The following is a 19978-nucleotide window of genomic DNA, read 5'->3' on the forward strand; positions in this document are numbered from 1 at the left end:
CTTGGAGGACAAGGGTTTATTCCAGTTTCAGGCAGTATTTAAGCAGATGTGAGTAACTCATCAGGTGGCAGAATGAGAGATGGGTTTGGTAAAACAGCAGTGAAATAAATTGTCCTTTTGTATCAACACTGCTGTTGATGGATGGCTGCTGTGTGCCCTGCAGTGCAACATCCACAAAGTGAAAATCTCCCCAAAATGAGGAGGCACATTAAATGATCAGCAAACTGAACATTTTTTATTGGTGCCCACTTCTCTGGGCTCCAGGATTTTGGAAGATTGATGCCCTGAACCAGACAGGACAGGAACATCTGTTATGTTGCCTTCATACCAAACTGCTTTTCCCACAGTGGATTCAGCATCCTGAGTACAAATGTACCTGTAAGACCCTTCCTTCTTCCTAATATTTGTTTGTTTATTGCTTGCTACAAAGGAAGTTTCAAGCTCTGTGACTCAGGAGTGGTTTTTGTGGTGGCTTTTTTGAAGTGTCCCTGGAATGCAGCAGGTCATTTGCTGCAGTAATACAACTCAATGAATCTACAATACATAAATAAATACATAATAAACGTCTGATTTACCATGAAATACAGTGCATAGTCAGGCTAAATTCCCAGCTTTCAAACTCATAAATTGTGTTTGTAATTCAGGAGTGGTTTAAAAGAAAGGCTCTATTTATTCATTGTTCTCTCTGGTTATTTGTCTGGGAATACACTTCATCCCTTCTGCCTAAAAAGTAACAGTTCTTTAATGCAGCCTGAAAGATAACAGTTTCCAGCTAGCAGGAAGCTGGGAAAAAATAAAGAATAATGAGCAAGAAGTATTTTCTTCAGCAAAATTTCCCAAGAGGTGGTACCAAAAGTGAAACACTGTCCTTATTTAACAGGCAATATCCAGCAAGCCCTTCCTCCCCCCTGCCCCAAACCCGAAATACAAACCTTTGTGAGCTCTCCCAGCTCTCATCTGAGTGTACACATTCAGCTGGTGCTGAGCAGAACGGGTTTTAATCATTATCCTGAACAAATCAGGAATTAGGGGAGGGCCAGGAAAGGATGCAGGTGATGGAATTCCCATAGGAGCAGTAACTCAGTTTATTTACAAGGGGTTAGTGCTGCTAGGGAAGTGCTTTATTCATGGTGTAAAACACAAGGATGGAATTTCTCTTGGAAGCTCCCCAAAAGGTGCAAAAATAAATAATAATAGAAGAAATTAAACTGAGTTCAAGTGCACTCTGTTGGCAAGGGTAAAATAACTGCCCAGGTGGAGTTGGGATTTTGTTCTGACCCAAGCTGTTTCTCTCTTGAGGTGGCTCTTTGTGGATGGGGTAACAGCACTGGATGCCATATTCCAGGGTAGAGATGCCATTGATTGGGGAATATTTTCAGAAGTTATAGTGGAGAACATGGTCCAGAGGAAAGCATGATGTGAAATTTCCTAATCTTGAAAGGAACAGGATTTGAAAGTTTTCTTTCATTTTTTTCCTGTTTCATATTCAGTGCTGGTAGCAGGGAGTCCAACTGAGAAATGTCATTATTTCCAGGCATTATCTTTGGAAGTTTGTAATATTTAAATGAGGATTTTGAATCCTCGTTGCAGTCTGAAAGCAAAGCCTAGTTTGGGATTTGGGCTGAGGCAGAGCTTAATCTGCTGAGAAGCTCTTGTGGAGCAGTGCCTTCATTACCTGCTCTGAGTGAGGCCCCTGGGGCTGGGGCCAGCAGAGACCCTTGCACAGGTGATGTGTGCAGGCTGCAGCTGCCAGCACCTGCCCTCAATCCTTCTGAAAACCCTCCTGTTAGAATGAACCTGACTCCTCTAACATCTCCAGAGCTTGCTTTCACACCTATCACCTTATCCTCATCATTCTGTTTGTTCCTATAGCCCATTAAGATAATTTGATAATTGGAATCCGTATTTGTCTTAATTGTGATTCCAGATTGATCACTGCATTATTGCAGCTTCATTTAGTGTGATGCTGGAGTCAATTACAGCTCATTCACTTCCTCAAGTTCAGATTTGCTTGCTTAGCACGTGTAGGAAAACCCAGGCAGGCTGATGGAGCTGGCTAACGCTGTCAGAACTCAGAGTGGAAGGTGCAGGAAACCTCAAGGAAGAAATTGCAGCTGTGGGAGCGTGTCCCTGCAGTGTTGTTCTTCCCACATTTGTTATTTCTTTGCAGGGTAATGCCACACACCCTCTGCAGTGCTTGCTTCCACAGTCCACCAACCATGTCTTTCAGGAAGTCCGCAAAGTCTTTCCAAGCCAGGCGTTTTTATTTTGTTATTTAATTACATTTTGTCCTTATGTACTACACTGGGTGTAATTCTCAGAGTCTCTTTGAAAATCTGTCAGAAATTTCTACCCAGAAACTTTGAAACCTTTCAGCATGTCACGTTCAAGGTCCTGCTATTAAAAAGAGCAGTTCAGGGTTTTTTGGTTTTGGATTCAGGCTCTTGTATGAGCAGTTCTTACAGGCTCACCTTAGAGAGAATTTTTGTTGAAAAGTCTAAAGGACTGTGCTCACATGATGATGTGCCAAAACACTGATTTGTCTCTTCCTTGATCCAGAAAGATTGCTTTTGGAACAAAACAATAATTGGTCTGCCCTGGGCCGTGGTTTCTCTTTTAGGGCTGTAGCCAAAGAGACAACATTTGTTTTCCTGGGGTTTTCAAGTTGTGTGTTTTTTGTAAAACCAGTGATACAGCTTTGTTTTTGTGTGTGTTCTTCAGCTCTGGGTCTCTACCAGGAATAACCTGAACGAGGTGTGAGTGTTTGTTCTGCTACCCAAATACTGATGGACAGGAGCAGGAAAGCCAGTCCCAGCCCTGTCCACTCCAGGGCCATTGAATAATGATTCCAGCTTATTACACAGTGCAGTAATTAAGGGATACCAAGCAGCTTTTCATTCCTACTGTTAAATTTGCTTGGTAAACACTGCAAAAAAAAATAAAATTGGTGAGTAAACCCTGCAAAGCTCCTGTGCCTGGGCAGTTTTTGGTGGTTCTGCTCCCAGCAGCAAACCCCTGTCCCTCCCTGGCCAGGCAGCAGCAGCTCCCCTTGCCGAGCCCTCTGCCCTGGCAAGCCCAGGACATTTGTGTCCCTGGGGTCGCTGTCCCAGCCTCATCCCCTGCTCAGGGCTTCACTGCCACCCAGCAGGAATTCAATTTGTCTGCCCTTGTTTAATGCCAGCTCTTTCCCATGATTTTCATAGGGATAACAATGTATTTAAATGTGTTATCCTCCGAGGAACGCCCAGGGAAGATCTCCCTTTTACATGTACGCTGATTGCTCAAGCTGCTGTGTTTTAACTCTGAATTTCTGTAGATTAACTTCCAGATAATCTGAGTTGGCCGTTCCTGACGATTTATGGCTGAAGAAGATTATTTTGCTGGAAGTTCAGCTGACATATTTTGCAGTTGCAAGGCAAATTTGGGGAAGGCCTGAGGGATCACAGGCAGCCTCATTATTGGTGCATGACCGCTTTGTAGCCAGCTGCATCTTTAATATCCAGGGAGATTTGTGCATTACAGTTTGTTTTCTTTCTTCTTGTTTTTAATAATTTACCTTCGAGAGTCTATTTACAACCGTGTCGATGTGTGAATATGTTTGTCTGTCAAAACTTAAGATATGTGCAGAATGCAAGAGATGCATTAATTTTTTATTTGCTTCTTAAGGAAGCCAAGCTGTAAACTGGCAGTGCTGAGTACCAGAGCTGCACTTCAGTGAATCCTAATAAACACAAGGGGGAACATCAAACTATGTGCTCCTTCAACTAACTCACTTAAAAAGAGATAATATTCCTTGCTGAATCTTTCTGCTCTGCTAGGAGAGACAATAATTCGGTTTTGGTTTTATTATAACAAAGCAAACCCACACTCAAACTTTCTCAAACTTTTAATTTGCTGTTGAATTAGCAAAACTGCTTGCCCTTATGCACCAACCAAAATAACAGAGGGTCATGAAAAGCCCATCAATAAAAGGGTTTTATGCATTTAAATACTTCTGTCTGCTGAGATTCACTCGAAAATTATTTCCCTTTTTGCATGCACTTACATGTTTTCAGAAGACAGCATCTAGATGAGTACTTTTCAAAATGTGCTCTAAGGCTGTTGAGAAGGCTTTTATTCTTACCAGAGGATTGCTTCTTTGTCTGATTTCTAGCTGTTAGATTAGTTTAGTTTTAATTGGAGAATAAATTTAGTTGTCCAGTAGATCCCTATGAACAGTAGAAGTTCTTTGTCACTGTGGAACTGTATTGCAGTATCAAAACTGCTGATTTTTATTCCTACTTTTAATGGGATTTGCAATGCCAATTACAGAACTATTTTTTTTTTTTTCAGTTTTCAAACTGATCTTTACCTTTTGAAGTAATTCAGCCTGCAAAACTACCCAGAAAGGGGATCACTGGCATTTGATAGCTGAAAAAAAAAAAAAACCTGCTAATCTGGAATAGCACTGTTCTGTGTTAGAAGAAATCCACTGCAACTCAAATGTTTGGAAGAGAAAAGGTCTGGGGGAATATAAAAGCATGCCATGAGAGAGAAAAAGAACCCTTTGCAGTAGAACTGTAGGAAATGAAACTGAAAGGATTGATACAATTCAGGCAGAGCAGATGCTGTAGAAACTGCTGTACACCTGAGTCAGAATTCTCTTTATTTACATTAATCATCCATCAGTTTTGAGAAACTATGATCAAATTTGTTAGCAATATTAATTTAAATCTAAAGTGTGCTTATAAATATAGATGAAAATAGATTTATTTTGCTTTCTGCACTGACTCTGATAGCAGGTGGGAGTATGTTCTTGCCAATGATTTATTCCCAGCTTTCAAGTCTGACTAAATGTATAGCAGTGAATGACATAACAAATATGGAATGGGTAAGAGTCCAGCTGCCTGATGGAGGGGAGTAACAGGCAAGTCCATTCCAGGAGGTGGATGGGTGTAGATAGATAAAAAGGGCTACTCTCACACACAGTTATTTTCTTTTCTTGCTGTTTTTCAGGAAGATTACACCTTTATTTCTGAATGGCTTTTTGTTTTTTTTTTTTAAATCACCATTGGTATCCATTCTGTTTTATGAAGTGCAGCCTGAATCTTCCTTCAGATAGAACTCATAGAGTTTGGCTCAAGGAGAATTTCCAGATAAAATAACTTTAGAGCTTGTTTAGCTCAGTCTGCTGGTAGAAAATGTGCTGGAGTCTGTGATGTGATCACAGAATGTCAGTGGCTGCTGAGCTACCATGACATTTCATATTTGCTTTCTCTGTGAGACTGGGGGCATTTCCTCCCATTCCAGCCTGGGAAGCTGCAGTAAAATGAAATCTCTGTCAGGTGGGATTGAATGTGCAGTGACAGAACTGCCCAAAACCAAAAGGGACAAGACATTGGGTTTGCCCTTTAGCTGCCTTTTTTCTGGCAGAGAAGGTGTTTGTGGTGTTTGAGGGGTTTGTGCTGCAGCTGGGGCAGTGGGTGCAGGTCTTGGTGCAGTTTGGAGTGAGGCCCTGGGTACCAGCAGAGTCTCTGTAGAACAGGGCTGAAATGTGGTGTTTGACCTCAGGAAACCCCTGAAATGACACATTGAAAGGTGCTGCCCCTTGCTTGAATGAATATTTTGTATTTGGAAGCATTTGGGAGTCTTGGATTTTTAATTTGCTCTGTATAGCAAATATATAACCTGTTACCTCAGAGACCTTTTAGTCATAACCTAAAAATTCAGCTATTTTCCATTTCTTCTCCTGTGTATTCTGAATTTTAAGACATCCAGACTGGCTATTTCAACAAAAAAAATTGATGAATTTTATTTAAGTTCTAGCACTTGAGTTTCAGCCACTTGTAATTGAATTTCCATCACAGTGGACACTTGGCTTCCTCCCCACTCATCCCTCCTAAGAGCATGGCACAATATTAATATTGCAGTCTTAATAGGGAAAATACAAACATGTTGCTGCTGGTAAAAAATTTTTTTTTCTTTTATCATAAATACAAAGCTATTTCAGTTTCCATTGCTCTGGTCAATAATTCTCACATGTACAATTAATGTTCTTCATGATGTTCTTTCCAAGATTTGTGAGCATGCTCCAAGTGTTGGGTCAAGTCCCTGGTTTCTTCTCCTCTTATTTCATTTCAAGCCAGGTTGTTTTGGTTCTCCTCAGTGTACAGACACTCACATTCCTTTCCTCTCATGCAGGAGGCGTTAAAAGAAAACAACAAAAGAAGAGAATTGGAGGAGAAGACCAAGAGGGCCAAGCTGGCCAAGGAGAAGGCAGAGAGGGAGAGGCTGGAGAGACAGAAGAAGAAGCAGCAGCTGATTGATATGAACAAAGGTAAGGCAGCATTTTTAGCTGGGAGATTATCATTAAAAAAGGCAAACCCAAGTCGGGAGGAATAAACTGAAGGCTATTTCTGATCAATATGAGAAGCACTTGCTGACTGCTCTGAAAGCTGGAAAAAGTTCACTTTTCAAAGTGGAAAATTCTGTTTTGTTTCAGCCTACCTGGTCATGTCATTCTATTTCTGCCACTTAATGTCTGTAATGTTCCTTTCCAGGCGTGCTGTTGTGAATTATTGGCTTTTTTGCATTTGTAGCACTTAATTGATTTTTTTTTTTCCTTATGGATTGACTTCCAAGAAGAAGTGTCTTCCTTGCTTTGTTGTTAATTTCATTCTGTAAACATCTCTATAATCAAGGTATTGTGGCAATTAATGTCTTTCTTTTTGGGCTTGGGGGTCTGTGTTAGGATGGATGTTCTCCCAGTAGTCCTATTAGGAGCTGGAAAATCTAGTTGAGCTTGGAGCCTGAGTACAGAGTGACATTTCAGCACGATAAAAAGCAATGTGTTGAGCTTGTCAGCTGGGAGAATATTGTATTTCACATGAGACCTCTGTGGCAGAGAGTGAGGTAAGAAAGCAGAAGGAATGGGGTGGGCTTGATATTGATGCTGTGCAGATTTCCAGAAGGTTGTAAAATAGGGGCTTTATTCTCTACCTGACTCCAGGAGGCAAGTAGAGGTAAAATTGGATTTAGGCAAGAGATCACTTGCAGTTTTTTGTTCAGTTTCTATGAGTTTGTGTTAATCTGCTAATCTGACCCAGCAATAAAAACACCTGTCCTTGTTATCCTTGTAACAGGCCCTGCTCAGGGGAAAATGCTGCAGTGGTACCACAAATCCTGTTATCTTTGGCCTTGCTGGAGCTGGCACTGGCACTGCATGGAATGTTCTGTAGCAGAAACTCCTGTCTATAGATGGCAAACTTTATTATCAGATCATTTAAAGATTAGTCTAATTTCAGTATAAGTCCTATTATATTAGTCCTGTTTCAGTATAGCTGTAAACAAAAGGTAAAATTCAAACACAGGGGGATGCATAAATACATTTTCTTTTCTTTGTGAAGTTTGGAGTTCCAGCTTCTGCAGCTGCCTCAGCTCAGCCCTGAGAGCACACCTCCATTTTATTTCATTTTTCCCTTTCCAAGCAGGTGAGGGGACACCACTCTCAGCAGTGGCAGAAATCACACTGACAGCATTCTGCCTTCCATCATGAAAGTCTTTTCCTATTAAATGATACAAGTAAAGTTCCATTTTGCATTGTAGTCCTCTCTCAATGAAAATGCAAATGTGTGAATGTCTTTACATGGCCCAATGCACCAAAACTGCCATTTAAATAACTAATGTTTGCAAACCTGTGACACAAAGTTAGTTTAATACTTCTAAAATATTTTTTTCCAATTTGTAAATATTTTAAAACACCTATTTCACATATTACAGCTCTGTTGCTGTGGTAGGAGGAGGGCTAAACCTCCATCCCCAGTGGATTCCATGACATTGATATTCAATTGACTATTTTTTGCCAAATAACTAATTTTTTCTTGATGCAGCTACTTCTGTTGTGCTCATTGCTGCTTATATAAATGGTTTGTAAATTTCTCTAAGTGAATGTGACACAGCAGGCTTAGAGGAAGGAGGCAGATGTCCTCTCAAGCTGTCACTTGGACAAGGTGATTTCCACCCAAAGGCTCATTTTAACCTCACCCTCTCTCAGCTCTTTCTCTGCATCTCCCAGAGTCAAATTGGACTCAGAGCTGCAGCCTTGGAGGTCAGAGCAATTGGCTTCCTGCCTTTGACAGCTTCTTGTGCAGCTCTATAAAAATGATTTCTCCTGCTTTCTGACTATTCAGTGACCGCTTTTTGTGGTCACTGGAGAATCCAGATTAGGTTAGTTATAATTAATAAACTTAAAATTAATATCTGTTTCTTGGTGCAACTATAAAAAAGCACAGCGTGGCCAGAATCAAGAATTGTTCTGAATATTTCCTAGTGATGAAGTAACTCAGACTTTGGCAGTGTTTTGAAGACCACTTGACTCAGTTTGGTGGTTTTGTGCTTTGTGTGGCTGAGCTGCCACATAAACGCTACATGTAAATTGATAAAAAACCCGCTGAACATTCCAAAAGATTTTGAAATGAATGTGAAAATATAAAACAAAACCTCTATAAAAATGAATATTTCAAAAAGTTATCAAGATGGTTAGCATCAGGTGAAGAGTCCAGGTTTCCTGGCGAGGTTTGGAGGCACAGAAAGGTTTCAGCCTTATGCACACACCTGCAGATCTGAAGTGTGACAGCTCAAATCATGAACAATTCCTTCTCCTTGTGGGAGATGAACTGGGAGGAGAAGCCTCTCATGACTCCCATCTGATTCAACATCTGCAGAATTCCTGCAGCATTGCTTCTGTGTGAAGGAGAGAGGGGAAGAATTGGAGAATTCAGCTTCCTGGGAGCTGCAAAGTGTCTGACTGCAATTCTGATGCAAATGTTATTTAATCAGAAACAGTTTTGCTCTTCATTATATCTGATTACCATGGCAATTAAAATCACCTTTTAACTACCAGGATTCGGATAAAAGATGGAATGAGCTTTCTCAGTCCCAATTAGGGTTGAATTAATTGGTTTTAAGACATTCTCCCCTAATGCAGCTGAAGGTAATGCCAGTGCAGTTCTGTGCTGGAGGTTGATGGATATTTCTGCTTTTCTTTTCCAAGAACCCCCTTAGAAGATTTCATGGGTTTTTTATTCAGACTGGTTCTGTTTGCTTGAGCTGGTGTTTGATTTCACTGGTGCAGGATATAATTCCAGGGGTTGCTTTTGCTGCAGTTTTCTGATGATTCTGTGCTTTTGTGGTTGGTTTGTCTTCCTTCCACGTCCTTTAGCATAAACAGAAATCCATACTAAGCTTATTACGAGTTACATGTTATTTTGTAAAAGTCTTTTTGGATTTCTGTATTGGCTGGTGATTGTATGGGGTACCTGGAGTGGTAAATCTTGGCTCTTATTTACATTTTAAAGATTATTAGTTTGTGGTGCTGGATGTCAATGAGGCAAACGTTGAAATTCCTTTGGGAAGTCATTATTTTTCATATTGACATGGATGGTCTGTTTGAATATGCTGCACACCTCCTGAAACCCGATATTCACAGAACAAAAACCAGATTGAGCTTTGCATTATGCTTAAAGGGGAGCATCTACAGGTTTGGGTTTTCCTCTTCAAAGCCATTCTGCAGGAATTGCTAAAAAACTTTGTGAGAGCTGTTTGTGCAGAGTTTAAAGTGGTCCAGAGAACGGGGTGAGTGTCAGAGTTACTGAACTGCTGCTGAATGGGTCAGAAACAGCTCAGGAGAAATGCAAATGGATGTGAGCATGGACAGGAAGTTAGGAGGAAATTACAGCTTGAAATTTAATCTCACCTTTAAATGTTTTGCTCTGGAAAAGTTTGGTTTTGGTAATGAAGATGGCCCATATGGTACCTCTGATTGAGTTTATCGGGGGAAAATTATCAGACTGACAAATCTGTGACTGGAATAATTGCAGGGGAGAAAGAAAAATTGGACTATTTTCTCTTCAAAGTAGGTTTCTTGGGGACTGTTTACTGAACAGTAGCAAGTAGTAACTTCAGGGAGTTTTCTATGCAAATTCAGCATTTCCTTAGAGAAACATTTGTGTTTCAAAAACTAGGTACTGTTATTAATGTTGAAAGTAGCCCTAATTTGGTTTATCTCAATGTAATGCTGTAAAACAGTTGATATTTTGTAGAACTTACAATGTTAAAAAGCATTTCAGAAATAATTGATCAGCCTTGCTGTAAGGCTGGTTCAGGAATTAGGGTGGGATGGGCTGAGGAGCAGAAGGACCCTTGGGTCTGCTCAGGGATAAGAAAAACCCCCTGAATTATCAACAGGTTCCAGTTCCAAAGCAGCCCCCACCAACTGCTGTGAGGAAAATTAACTATCCCAGTCAAAACCATCATCAGTATTGAAAAAAAGAAAGTAAAAAGTCATCAATAATGTGTAAGAACTTCCCATTCCTCAAAATGTGTTCCCAAAACTCCTTTTTTTCCCTAAAATGTTAGAGCAGTTGTTCAATAGTAAGGGACTTTTAAAAGGAAATTATTAACAATATATAAGAGCATTGATGATTTGTTGTTCCTTACATATCTGCTCATCACAGAAATTAAAAGTTGCTCAGTACTGCAGCTTAAATGCAGCCTTGGAGCTGCAGCAGGATTTTATTTCCAGGTGGAATTACTGAGGTATCACATGGGATTTTTTTGGGGTGGGATTTTTTTTGGTGAGCTGCACAATCTTTTCTTTCCCACACAGAGGCAATCTCTTCCCATTTGTTCCAGAAAATTCACATTACAGCCTGTTTGAGGCGTGGTCCTTGCAGGAAGAGGCTCCAGGGGCTGTCTGGGGGCATCTCAGTGAGGCCACAGCAGACCTCGACCATTGCGACATTTTCTCCCAATAAATAAAAAAAATGTGCATTTCAAACATTGTTTTCAATAGCCTGCCTCTACAACAAAGCAGATTTTTTTTCTTCTTCTTCTTCTATTAATTTATTTAAGCCTGAGGTCAGGTTACCATCAACAATATTCTTAATTGGTGTGTAAGCAAGACTTTGCCTTGTTTTGTAAACTGACATGAGCTGGGGGTTCACTCCTCAGTCACACCGTCCTAACTTGTTCTCCTCTAATTAAAAAGTAAATAAGAGGCACGAGACACCACTCTGCTGCAAGCTGCAGAGCAGGACTGCTTCCTGGAGATATTTATTATGCATGCAAAATGAATTTAGCAAATGAATAAAATGCAAATATATGAGGAGAACACAAAAACACGCTTTCCCAAAGACATTGAGAGCTGACCTTTTTAAGTAAATATATTGCAATTAAAAATTCTGGTGCTGGTTATGAATAAAAAGTCTTGTTTAAAAGTTTCTGCAGGACACCCATTAGACTTTGAAAAGTGCATGAAAGTTCAAAGCCAAACAGGGTAGTGCAAGATGTGAATAGAAGCATATTTTTAAAACCCTTTGGAGCAGCAGGAGGCAGCATGTGTAACCTAATGAGATATTTGACTGGACTCTTTCAGTAAGGGCCTAAATTCATGAAAAATTTCCTGTAGAATTCCTGGAAACTTTTGCCCAAATGGCTGTGCAATATCTACACTTGTTGTTAACACAGGTCAGTTTGCAACCTGTGTATTTGTAATAATGAGAACAAGGCAAGTGCATGTGGAAAATCCTAGAAAATAAAAACGTGCCAGAAAAGTGTGTCCAGGTTGTGCTGTAGGGATCAGAGCAGACAGCAGGAAGGGAGTGCAGCAGGAGCTCGTCCTGCATCCTCCCAGGGCACCCTGAGTGCAGCAGGAGCTCGTCCTGCATCCTCCCAGGGCTGCCTGAGTGCAGCAGGAGCTCGTCCTGCATCCTCCCAGGGCTGCCTGAGTGCAGCAGGAGCTCGTCCTGCATCCTTCCAGGGCTGCCTGAGTGCAGCAGGAGCTCGTCCTGCATCCTTCCAGGGCTGCCCCAGCGCAGCAGGAGCTCATCCTGCATCCTCCCAGGGCTGCCTGAGCGCAGCAGGAGCTCGTCCTGCATCCTTCCAGGGCTGCCTGAGCAAAGTAGGAGCTCGTCCTGCATCCTCCCAGGGCTGCCTGAGCAAAGCAGGAGCTCGTCCTGCATCCTCCCAGGGCTGCCCTAGCGCAGCAGGAGCTCGTCCTGCATCCTTCCAGGGCTGCCCCAGCACAGCAGGAGCTCGTCCTGCATCCTTCCTGGGCTGCCCCAGCACAGCAGGAGCTCGTCCTGCATCCTCCCAGGGCTCCCTGAGTGCAGCAGGAGCTCATCCTGCATCCTTCCAGGGCTGAAGGAACTGTGCTGCCTCGGGCACTCTGAGCTGGAGCCCACCCCTGGTTGCATAAAGGCTGTGCCAGGGGGATTTCTGTCCTGTCAGTGCTGTGATCACTGGTTACAGTGCCACACTGCTCCTGCAGCCACGGCATCCGGGGGTTTTGTTGTTGTTTCTTTGGTCACCTCTGTAGATTGGAGCTCCTGGGCATTCCCTGTTGAAGAGCTCCTGGCTGGCCTGTGAAGTTACACACATTAATTCAATTATTCCAAATGTTCTGCACGTTGGGTCTCTTCAGCAGTGCAAGGGGCAATAAGGTTGTTCTGTGGAAGAAGAAAGTTATTTTGTCTTTATTATTAAAAGTGGCCCAAATCTGCTGAGCAGCACTGGTTTAGCCCTGGGCCCTGCAGGAGCACGAGCATTTCTGAAACTCCTAAAAACACCCCTGAGTCTGGGGCTCCAGAGCACAGGGAACAGAACTGGTGCCAAACCCAGATTCAAGCAAATGGATCTCGTGGTTAACACTTCAATTCATCACTGAGAATCCTTTTGCAGCCCTCTTTAACACCTGGAGTGAACCTGGCTCTTTGCTAAGGCAAATTAAAGGAAATTACCAATTTTTTTATTTTTTTGCATGTCTCCACACATTTTCTCTTTTTTAAATGCTTGGGGCCAACTTGGAGAAGAAACAATGAGGAAGAAAATTACTTGTTCCAGATGAAACTCCTGCCCTTGTGTACAACGAAAGACATCTAAAAGACAAATAATGATTCTGTGTTTTATTTTTGCTGACAGAAATGTTGGAAATAAGTTTTTAGTTTTCAAACTTCTGGCAATTTCTGTCTTTGTTTTTTTATTTGTGTCTATAAATTGCTGTGGGTGGTATAAAAAAGACAAATGGAGGAGGTAGCTGGTACTGTGGGAAGAACTGCAGCCAGAGCTATAGGGAAAGACTGAACTTTCTGTTCAATTTTATTTATCAATTTTAATCAGGGCTCCCTGAAAATGCAGTTCTTTGCCCAGTTCCCACTTAACCACCTGAAGGCTGTGATTAAGATGCACTGCTGAGATCAGACCTTGCACGAATTTTACTTTGAGGAGTTAAAAATCTCATCACTCTGTCCTGCAGCTTCCTTAATAACGTGTTTTATGCTGTAGATTGTGGGCATCCCAAAGCCAGGCTGGCTTTTGGCAGTTGCAGTAATTAGCAGGTAGAGCAGCTCACTCAGCAAAAAAGTGGAAGGCTGCATAAACATTCATGAACTATTGAAGGATTTTTGTCTTTTTTAATAAACTCTGCCAACTCTTACTTTTAATGAAGATCGAAGAATATTGTAATTTTTCCACACATTAAATATTCTAAGACATTAACTAGTTCTGTGTCTGCAGTCACTGCCATTGAGTGTTTCAGACCAGCTTGATGTGTATTAATTTGGACAAAGTGTATTCACAGACCTTTGATTTTGAAGGTAAATTTAATACAGAGCCAACAACAAATCAATGAATAAGCATGGGTAGGATAAGAAGCACAAAGAAAACAATTATGTTGGACAGTTTAGAGAAAATTCTGGCTTTGGGTGTGAGTGGGAATTGAGAAAAGCTGATTTGCTTATTTGCTTTGCAGGAGCTCAGTTGTTTAGGCTTTTAGATGGGATGTAATTAAAACTGGTATTTCAGAGTCTTGAGCTGGTTCCTGCACTTGCTCTGCTCCCTTTGCTCTTACTCTGGGTGTGTTGTGCAGTGTGTGTGGAATGGTTTCAGTTAGGTGGATCTATAATTTAAAGGTAGCAAGTAGTTATTCTAATGATCAGCTTGTAGAAATTTGAACCAGGTTCTGTTGTAGGTCTGCTCTTACATCAAGTGTGGATTGAGTCTAATAAATCTGAGTGTAACAGAGAACCAGGACAGAACAGCTTATTCATTAATAGGCTGCTGTTAAACTTGAGCATTAGAGAGCCTGAATGCACATCTAACCTCCCACACCTCATGTGAGTCAGAAGTTTTTTACCATAATGTTTTTTTTTTTTTTTTGGTTTTTTTTTGCATAAAGTAATGATCTTCCCTTTCCCAGAAGGGGAAATTTAGATGAGTTTGGAGTCTGAGAGATGTGGATGAAGTGTCCACCTACCTGCTGAGCCTAAGCTATATTTTAGTTTTGGGTTATAACACAGATATGGGAACAGAAAGAGGCATTCATCAGTAGTTTTGTAACCTTTCAGTTCTTTGACCTCTATTTTTCATGCTGCTGAATGCTCCTGTCAACTGTTATTAACAGACTGAAATGCAAAGGGATGTAAAGACTCAAATATATGAAAAGAAGTAATTTTTCCACCCAGATTTCCATAATGCACTATAAAGTCCAGCAATTTAAAGGCTGCAAGTTAGCTTGGATATGGAAAAAGCAAAATAAAAAATGGAGCAGAAGTAAAATTCAGCTGTTAAGAAATGTTACACCACTGACTTGCACTGCACAATTATCCCCTCCTCCTTCTCTTTATGGCACCTGCAGACCATCCATGCTATTGACTGTATAGATAATTTTTCCAAAGATCCAGTGAATCATGAAGTCGGGAGGCATCATATAAAATATTTTCTGTGTCCTGCAATATTGAACTTTCTGCTGTTCAATGCCATCAGGTGCATTGATTAAACTGACCTGGTTCCACTTCAGAAAAGCCTTCAGCTATCCCAGCAGCCAGGCAGCCATCACCCACAGCAGCTGCCCATCTGCATGCTGAGGATGGCACCATAAGCACAGGGCAGCATCTCCAGGCTGAAGGAAGGGTTGGCATCCCCTTTGCCTGGGGGGCATCACCCAGAGCAGAGTGCCCCTGCCCTGCCAGCAGCCTTGGCCTGCCTCTTCTTTGGCAGCATTATGGAAACAGGACAGCACTTCTATTTCCTTCTCAAGTCTGCTTTCAGCTGTGCTGATGGGATTTTCTTGCTGAAAGAACAGTAGGGGTGGCATCCCCTTTGCCTGGGGGGCATCACCCAGAGCAGAGTGCCCCTGCCCTGCCGGCAGCCTTGCTCTGAGATGGGCTGCCTCGTTTGGCAGCACTATGGGAACGGGACAACTCTCGGGCTGCTCCTGCCTTCCAAAGTCTGCTTTCAGCTGTGCTGATGGGTTTTGTTTTCCTGCTTGCAGAGGGCGATGAGACAGGGGTGATGGACAGCCTGCTGGAGGCCCTGCAGTCGGGAGCAGCTTTCAGGGACCGCAGGAAACGAACGCCGCGAGCGCAAGGTAAGGGAAATTCTGCAAACCTTGGGGTGTGGACTGAGCACCTTCAGCTGGGCTGCAAACAGAGCACCTGAAGCTGTTTGGCAAAGGCTTGCCAGCAGTTTTCACTGGGCAGTGAGCTCCTGTGAAAGCCCTGCACAGTCACAGATTTTTAACCTGCAGCTCGGGCTCTGTGCTCTAAGGGCTCCTGTTGTCTTTGAAATGGCATTTAAACATCCCTGCACTGAGTGTGCTTCATTCCTGCAGCTGTAAGTACAATTAATTCATTGTAGGTGGTGCCATGATGAGTATTAGCTCCCTAACAAACAAGACTTTGAGTGTTCAGCTGATCATCATTTCCAAGCGTTGCTCTTGGGTGTGTTGTGCTCTGGTAGGAACTTCCAGTATTTGGAGTCTTCAAAGTAAAAATGCATTCAGATAGCTTCGTTTTCCTGAGGAAGACAATGGTATTGGACTCAACTCTGTCCACTTTACTGAGCAATTGCTTCTTCCTGCAAAGCTGATTTTGAGACAATTTTGAGGAAATCTGAGAATCAGTGGCAGCGTTTCCTTCGTTCTCCTCTCTGCTTGTGATATTCCAGTGGCACACACTTTGTGAAATGCATTTACTCTGCTTTCACTTTTCATCAAAGCCCATGGTAACTGTGTTTTGCAGTTTTTCATTTGAAACATGTCTTATAGTAAAAAATTGCAGTCTTAAAAATCGACAGTTGAATTTATTTGGCATAAAATCAAAAGCTTGGTTTGGATATGTTTGGCAAAAGAGGGTCATAAATAAGCCATGTTAATCCACCTGATCCTCAGTGAGCTGGGGTTAGGTTCATGTTGGCTGATGATTTTTTTTAGAGGAACAGAAGAGTAAAGTCAAATTCTATTTAATTGCAAAGGTAGTGTATAATTATTTTTAATTTGCCATATGCATGATCTCATGAAAAAAAAACAAATAAGTGACTTGATTTTTTCATACTCTGAAGTAAATTCCACTGCAGTTCCAGGATCATTCTTAATTCAGGGCTTGTTTCCGCTCTCAGATCAGACGTGAAAGAAATCCTCGATCAAAATTTGGTTTTTCCCCCTATCTTGAGAAGTATCAGTTTGAGAGATGGTTTCTCTGTATTGTGACTTGAGGAGACATTTGTCACCAAGTGGTGACAAAGCAAAGCTTCCCAGGGACCAGAGGAGATTGCACAAAATCTGCTGCAGCTGAGAAAACAGAAGATGATTGAACCTGGGGCAAAACCAGAGATTCCTCAGCAAAAACAGGGGACAGAGCCAGTTAAAAATCCCTTTGACTGATCTTCTGCTTTATGTAGTTACTTTGGCCTCTGTGTTTGGAATTTCATTGAGTCAGGTGGTATTCCAGTGGGGCCTGGCTTGTAAATTTAAGGAGCTGATTGACTTTGGGGAACTCACTGTGAGAAAAGGACTGGATCCTCCAGTTCCAAACTCTGGCCAGCTCTAAGTGTTCTGTAAGAGAAGAAGGCCATAAAGTAAAATTTTCAGGGGTAGCTAAGAGTTGAGAATAGGATGCAATAAATGTTAGTGCCAGTTAAATATCTCATTGAAATGTTCATGTAAATTTTCTCATGTGGTTTAGAAACGTACGTGACATTTTGTGAGTTACTTGTCTACACTCCAAAAGGTGCCTAAAAATGTGGCTGTGACATTTCTGAGCAGTGAAGTACAGCATGAAAATCCTGGGACCACATTTGCAACCTTCCACATCTCTGCTTCAAAAAAGGGGCAATGACAGTTCCCTCCTTGGTGCCACTCTGTCCTGCAGAGCTCCATCCAGTGAGATTGGGATAAACAATTAATTCCATGCCTCCTCTGGTCCTGTGTAAAGGAGAAAAAAGGAAATAAAAGGTCTGGAAATAAGAGTTTGGGGGATTTCTGGGCTTGCTGGGTTGTGTGGTTGTGATTGGCAATTGGAATAATTCTGTTTGTGGGCAGGGAACAGAGCAGGGATTTTCTGGGCATTATTAGAGCTGAACTCCCCTGGAGTCAGCCTGGGTTTGGGACACTCATGGGGAAAAATTAATAAAGGTGTTGCCATTTCAAAGTTAGACATGTCCAGCAAAGTTTTGGCTTTGAACTTGGTTACACATTATGGTCTGAGAAGAAAATCCATTAATAGTTTCCTGCCTGTTTGGACACAGATCTCATTTTTCTGTGTCACTTGTCGTTTTAGTTTAGCAGGGAGAAAAAACAACTTCTGCTTGTTTACTTTGTGTAGTTTTGCTAATTCCTTGGTAACAGGTGGCCCCTACAGAAAGGCAAAATACCCAGTCCAACCCCCTAAAAAACTGGCAAAGGAAATGTCCCCAAAGCCACTCTGCAATAACAGTGGGTTCACTTTTGTGCACTTTTCATCTGTGTGCTCTAGCTCTGTCTTTTTCCAAACTTGCTTATTCTGTTTGCATATTCTCATGGTGAAAATTAAAACTAGAGAGGTTTCACACTCTTACAGTGACTGCAATCAGAAGATCATGGAAATTTAGCTTTTGTTGTGTTTTCTTCCAGTGTTTTCATCAAGGAAATTTAACTCAGAAGGAACAAACTAGTTTCACTTCTAGATTTTTGATCAGTTTGGCTGAAACCCCACAACTTTGCAAATAAAAAAAAAGCAAAAAAAAAAAACCCTGAGTTTGTTCCCTGTGGCTTTAGGTGAGTGGGCTGGACCTGGGAGGGATTAATTAATTTGGATAATGGAGCTCCAATTACTACAGGCTTACAACAAGGAGTGTCACTCCACCTCTTCAGTTTGCCTTTTTTGCAGGGGTTGCTGCTGTACCTTGGAGAATATTTGTGCTTACATGGTCATGCTTTTAAAATAATTTATTTTAAACTAATTTGTGGTCAGATTCAGACTGGTAAGAGGTGCAGAAGGGAAGAGAGGAACTGCTCAACATTGCAGTCCTTCTGCTGGGGAAAATCAAAATGTGAAATGTACAGGCAGGTTCAGAAACACAAAACCCATTTCAAATATGTTTCACTGCATTATGTTTGTTTGCTAAGCCTGGAAATGAAAAGCTACACTTTAATGGGTTGCATTACATCCCCAGACTTTTCCAGTAAAAATGGTTTTGTTAGCAGGTCATGGAAGTAATAATAATAAATTCCTGCCTCCCTCCTCTAGTTTTACATTTCACTCTACTCTTTTGTTTTCTTTCTGCTGTAGATTTCCCAGTGTGCAAAGGCATTGTGTGGTTCCCCTCTCCTGAGCTCAGTGCTCCCCTTTATTATTGTTTCTGGCCACTGGATTTTAGGGAGAGAGATTGTCCTTCCAGTGCATTGCTTTGCTTAGAGAGCCTACAAAATAATTATTAGAAATCAGCTTGTAGGAATGCTGGCTCCTCTTCCAAAAACACCCCTGCATTCTGCAAGTTTGCCAATATTGGGGTAATAAAGAGCAGTTTTAGGTGGCATTTATCACAGGGTGCCATTAAAATCTGCATCCAGCACTGCTGCTGCACAATAATCCCTGCCCTTTTTCCTGGCCCTGGGCTATGAAATTATTAAAAGAAGACCAATTCAGAAATATTTTTTTTCTCTAAATTAGCTTAAGCAAATTCTCTGCACAGAGCTAACTATTCTGCTAAGGCTCTTTTTATTAAGTTTCTAAGTTTTCTTGGCATGGAATTTAATTTCTTTTAGGAATGTTAATAAGCAGTGCCCTCTCCCATATATGCAAACTCTGGCAGCCTCCCTGAGGCCCTGGGCCATTTTTTCTGTGGCTCTCTGTTGGGGATGCAGTGCTGCAAGGGACCTGCATGAAGGTTCTGCTGCAGATCTCTCTGTGTTTCTTGAGGATTTCCTCTGCTCTCTTAGCACACATTTTGGATTTGTTTTTAATTCCTGCATCAGAATCAGATCAGTTGCTGCCCTGTCATTATTTCCATGCCAAGAACACACATTGAGAATGAAGGGGAGACCCTGAACATCCCTGGTTCAGTCTCAGCATCTGGTTTGTGTCTTTGGTGGGAGCCATCTGAAGGGCTTCCACTCCTTGTTTAACCTTTGCAAGAGAAAAAGGAGTTGGGGCAATAGTGTTCCTATTTTTTTAATGATTTTTGGTAATTTTCATGTGGTATTCAGACATTTTAATTTAAAATATGGGTTTGTTTAAGTAGGTGGGTATTTTTCATTGCATCAGAATTCGAACAGAAGGTTATTGTTTTAGGGATCTTGTGTCTTTTGCTTGGAGATACAGCTGTGCTTAAAGACTCACTGCTGCTTGGATACCTTTCTAAACTAATTTTACTTTGCACTGATTGTATTAAGTAAAATCTGGAGGGTTATTTGGGTTTCTGCGTGCACAATCCTCATTTACCTGAACCACATTCAAATAAAAACCTTCAGTCAAAGCAAATTTGCTTTCCTGAAAGCCTTGTCAGTCATTCTTGATGTGTCAGTTGTCTAAATAAGCTGGGTTTTGATATGCTTGCATCTGTGAATTGGTGAGAATGTCACAAATGTTCAAATGCAAGGAGGTGGGAGGCACACTGAATTTCTGCTCAATGCAATGTTGTTCAGAGGAGCAGATCCTTAACATTAAATACTTGGTATCAAGTTGGA

The 19978-nt window shown here is 41.6% G+C and overlaps 1 protein-coding gene across 3 annotated transcripts in view; it reads left to right on the top strand.

The window, feature by feature from the left end:
• DIAPH2 (diaphanous related formin 2) overlaps positions 1-19978 on the top strand; it is a 168100-nt gene that overhangs the window by 102036 nt on the left and 46086 nt on the right. For 2 of the 3 annotated variants that reach the window (XM_084213270.1, XM_084213271.1), the window contains 2 exons: positions 6181-6316; positions 15308-15403. In XM_084213270.1, coding sequence (XP_084069396.1) covers positions 6181-6316; positions 15308-15403 — 232 coding nt within the window. Of the gene's footprint in view, positions 1-6180; positions 6317-15307; positions 15404-17042; positions 19497-19978 lie in introns of those variants that run through there. The other variant, XM_084213272.1, reaches the window with a different exon arrangement.

This window comes from Fringilla coelebs (assembly GCF_963513975.1).
Source record: "Fringilla coelebs genome assembly, chromosome: 11".
NCBI lineage: Eukaryota > Metazoa > Chordata > Aves > Passeriformes > Fringillidae > Fringilla > Fringilla coelebs.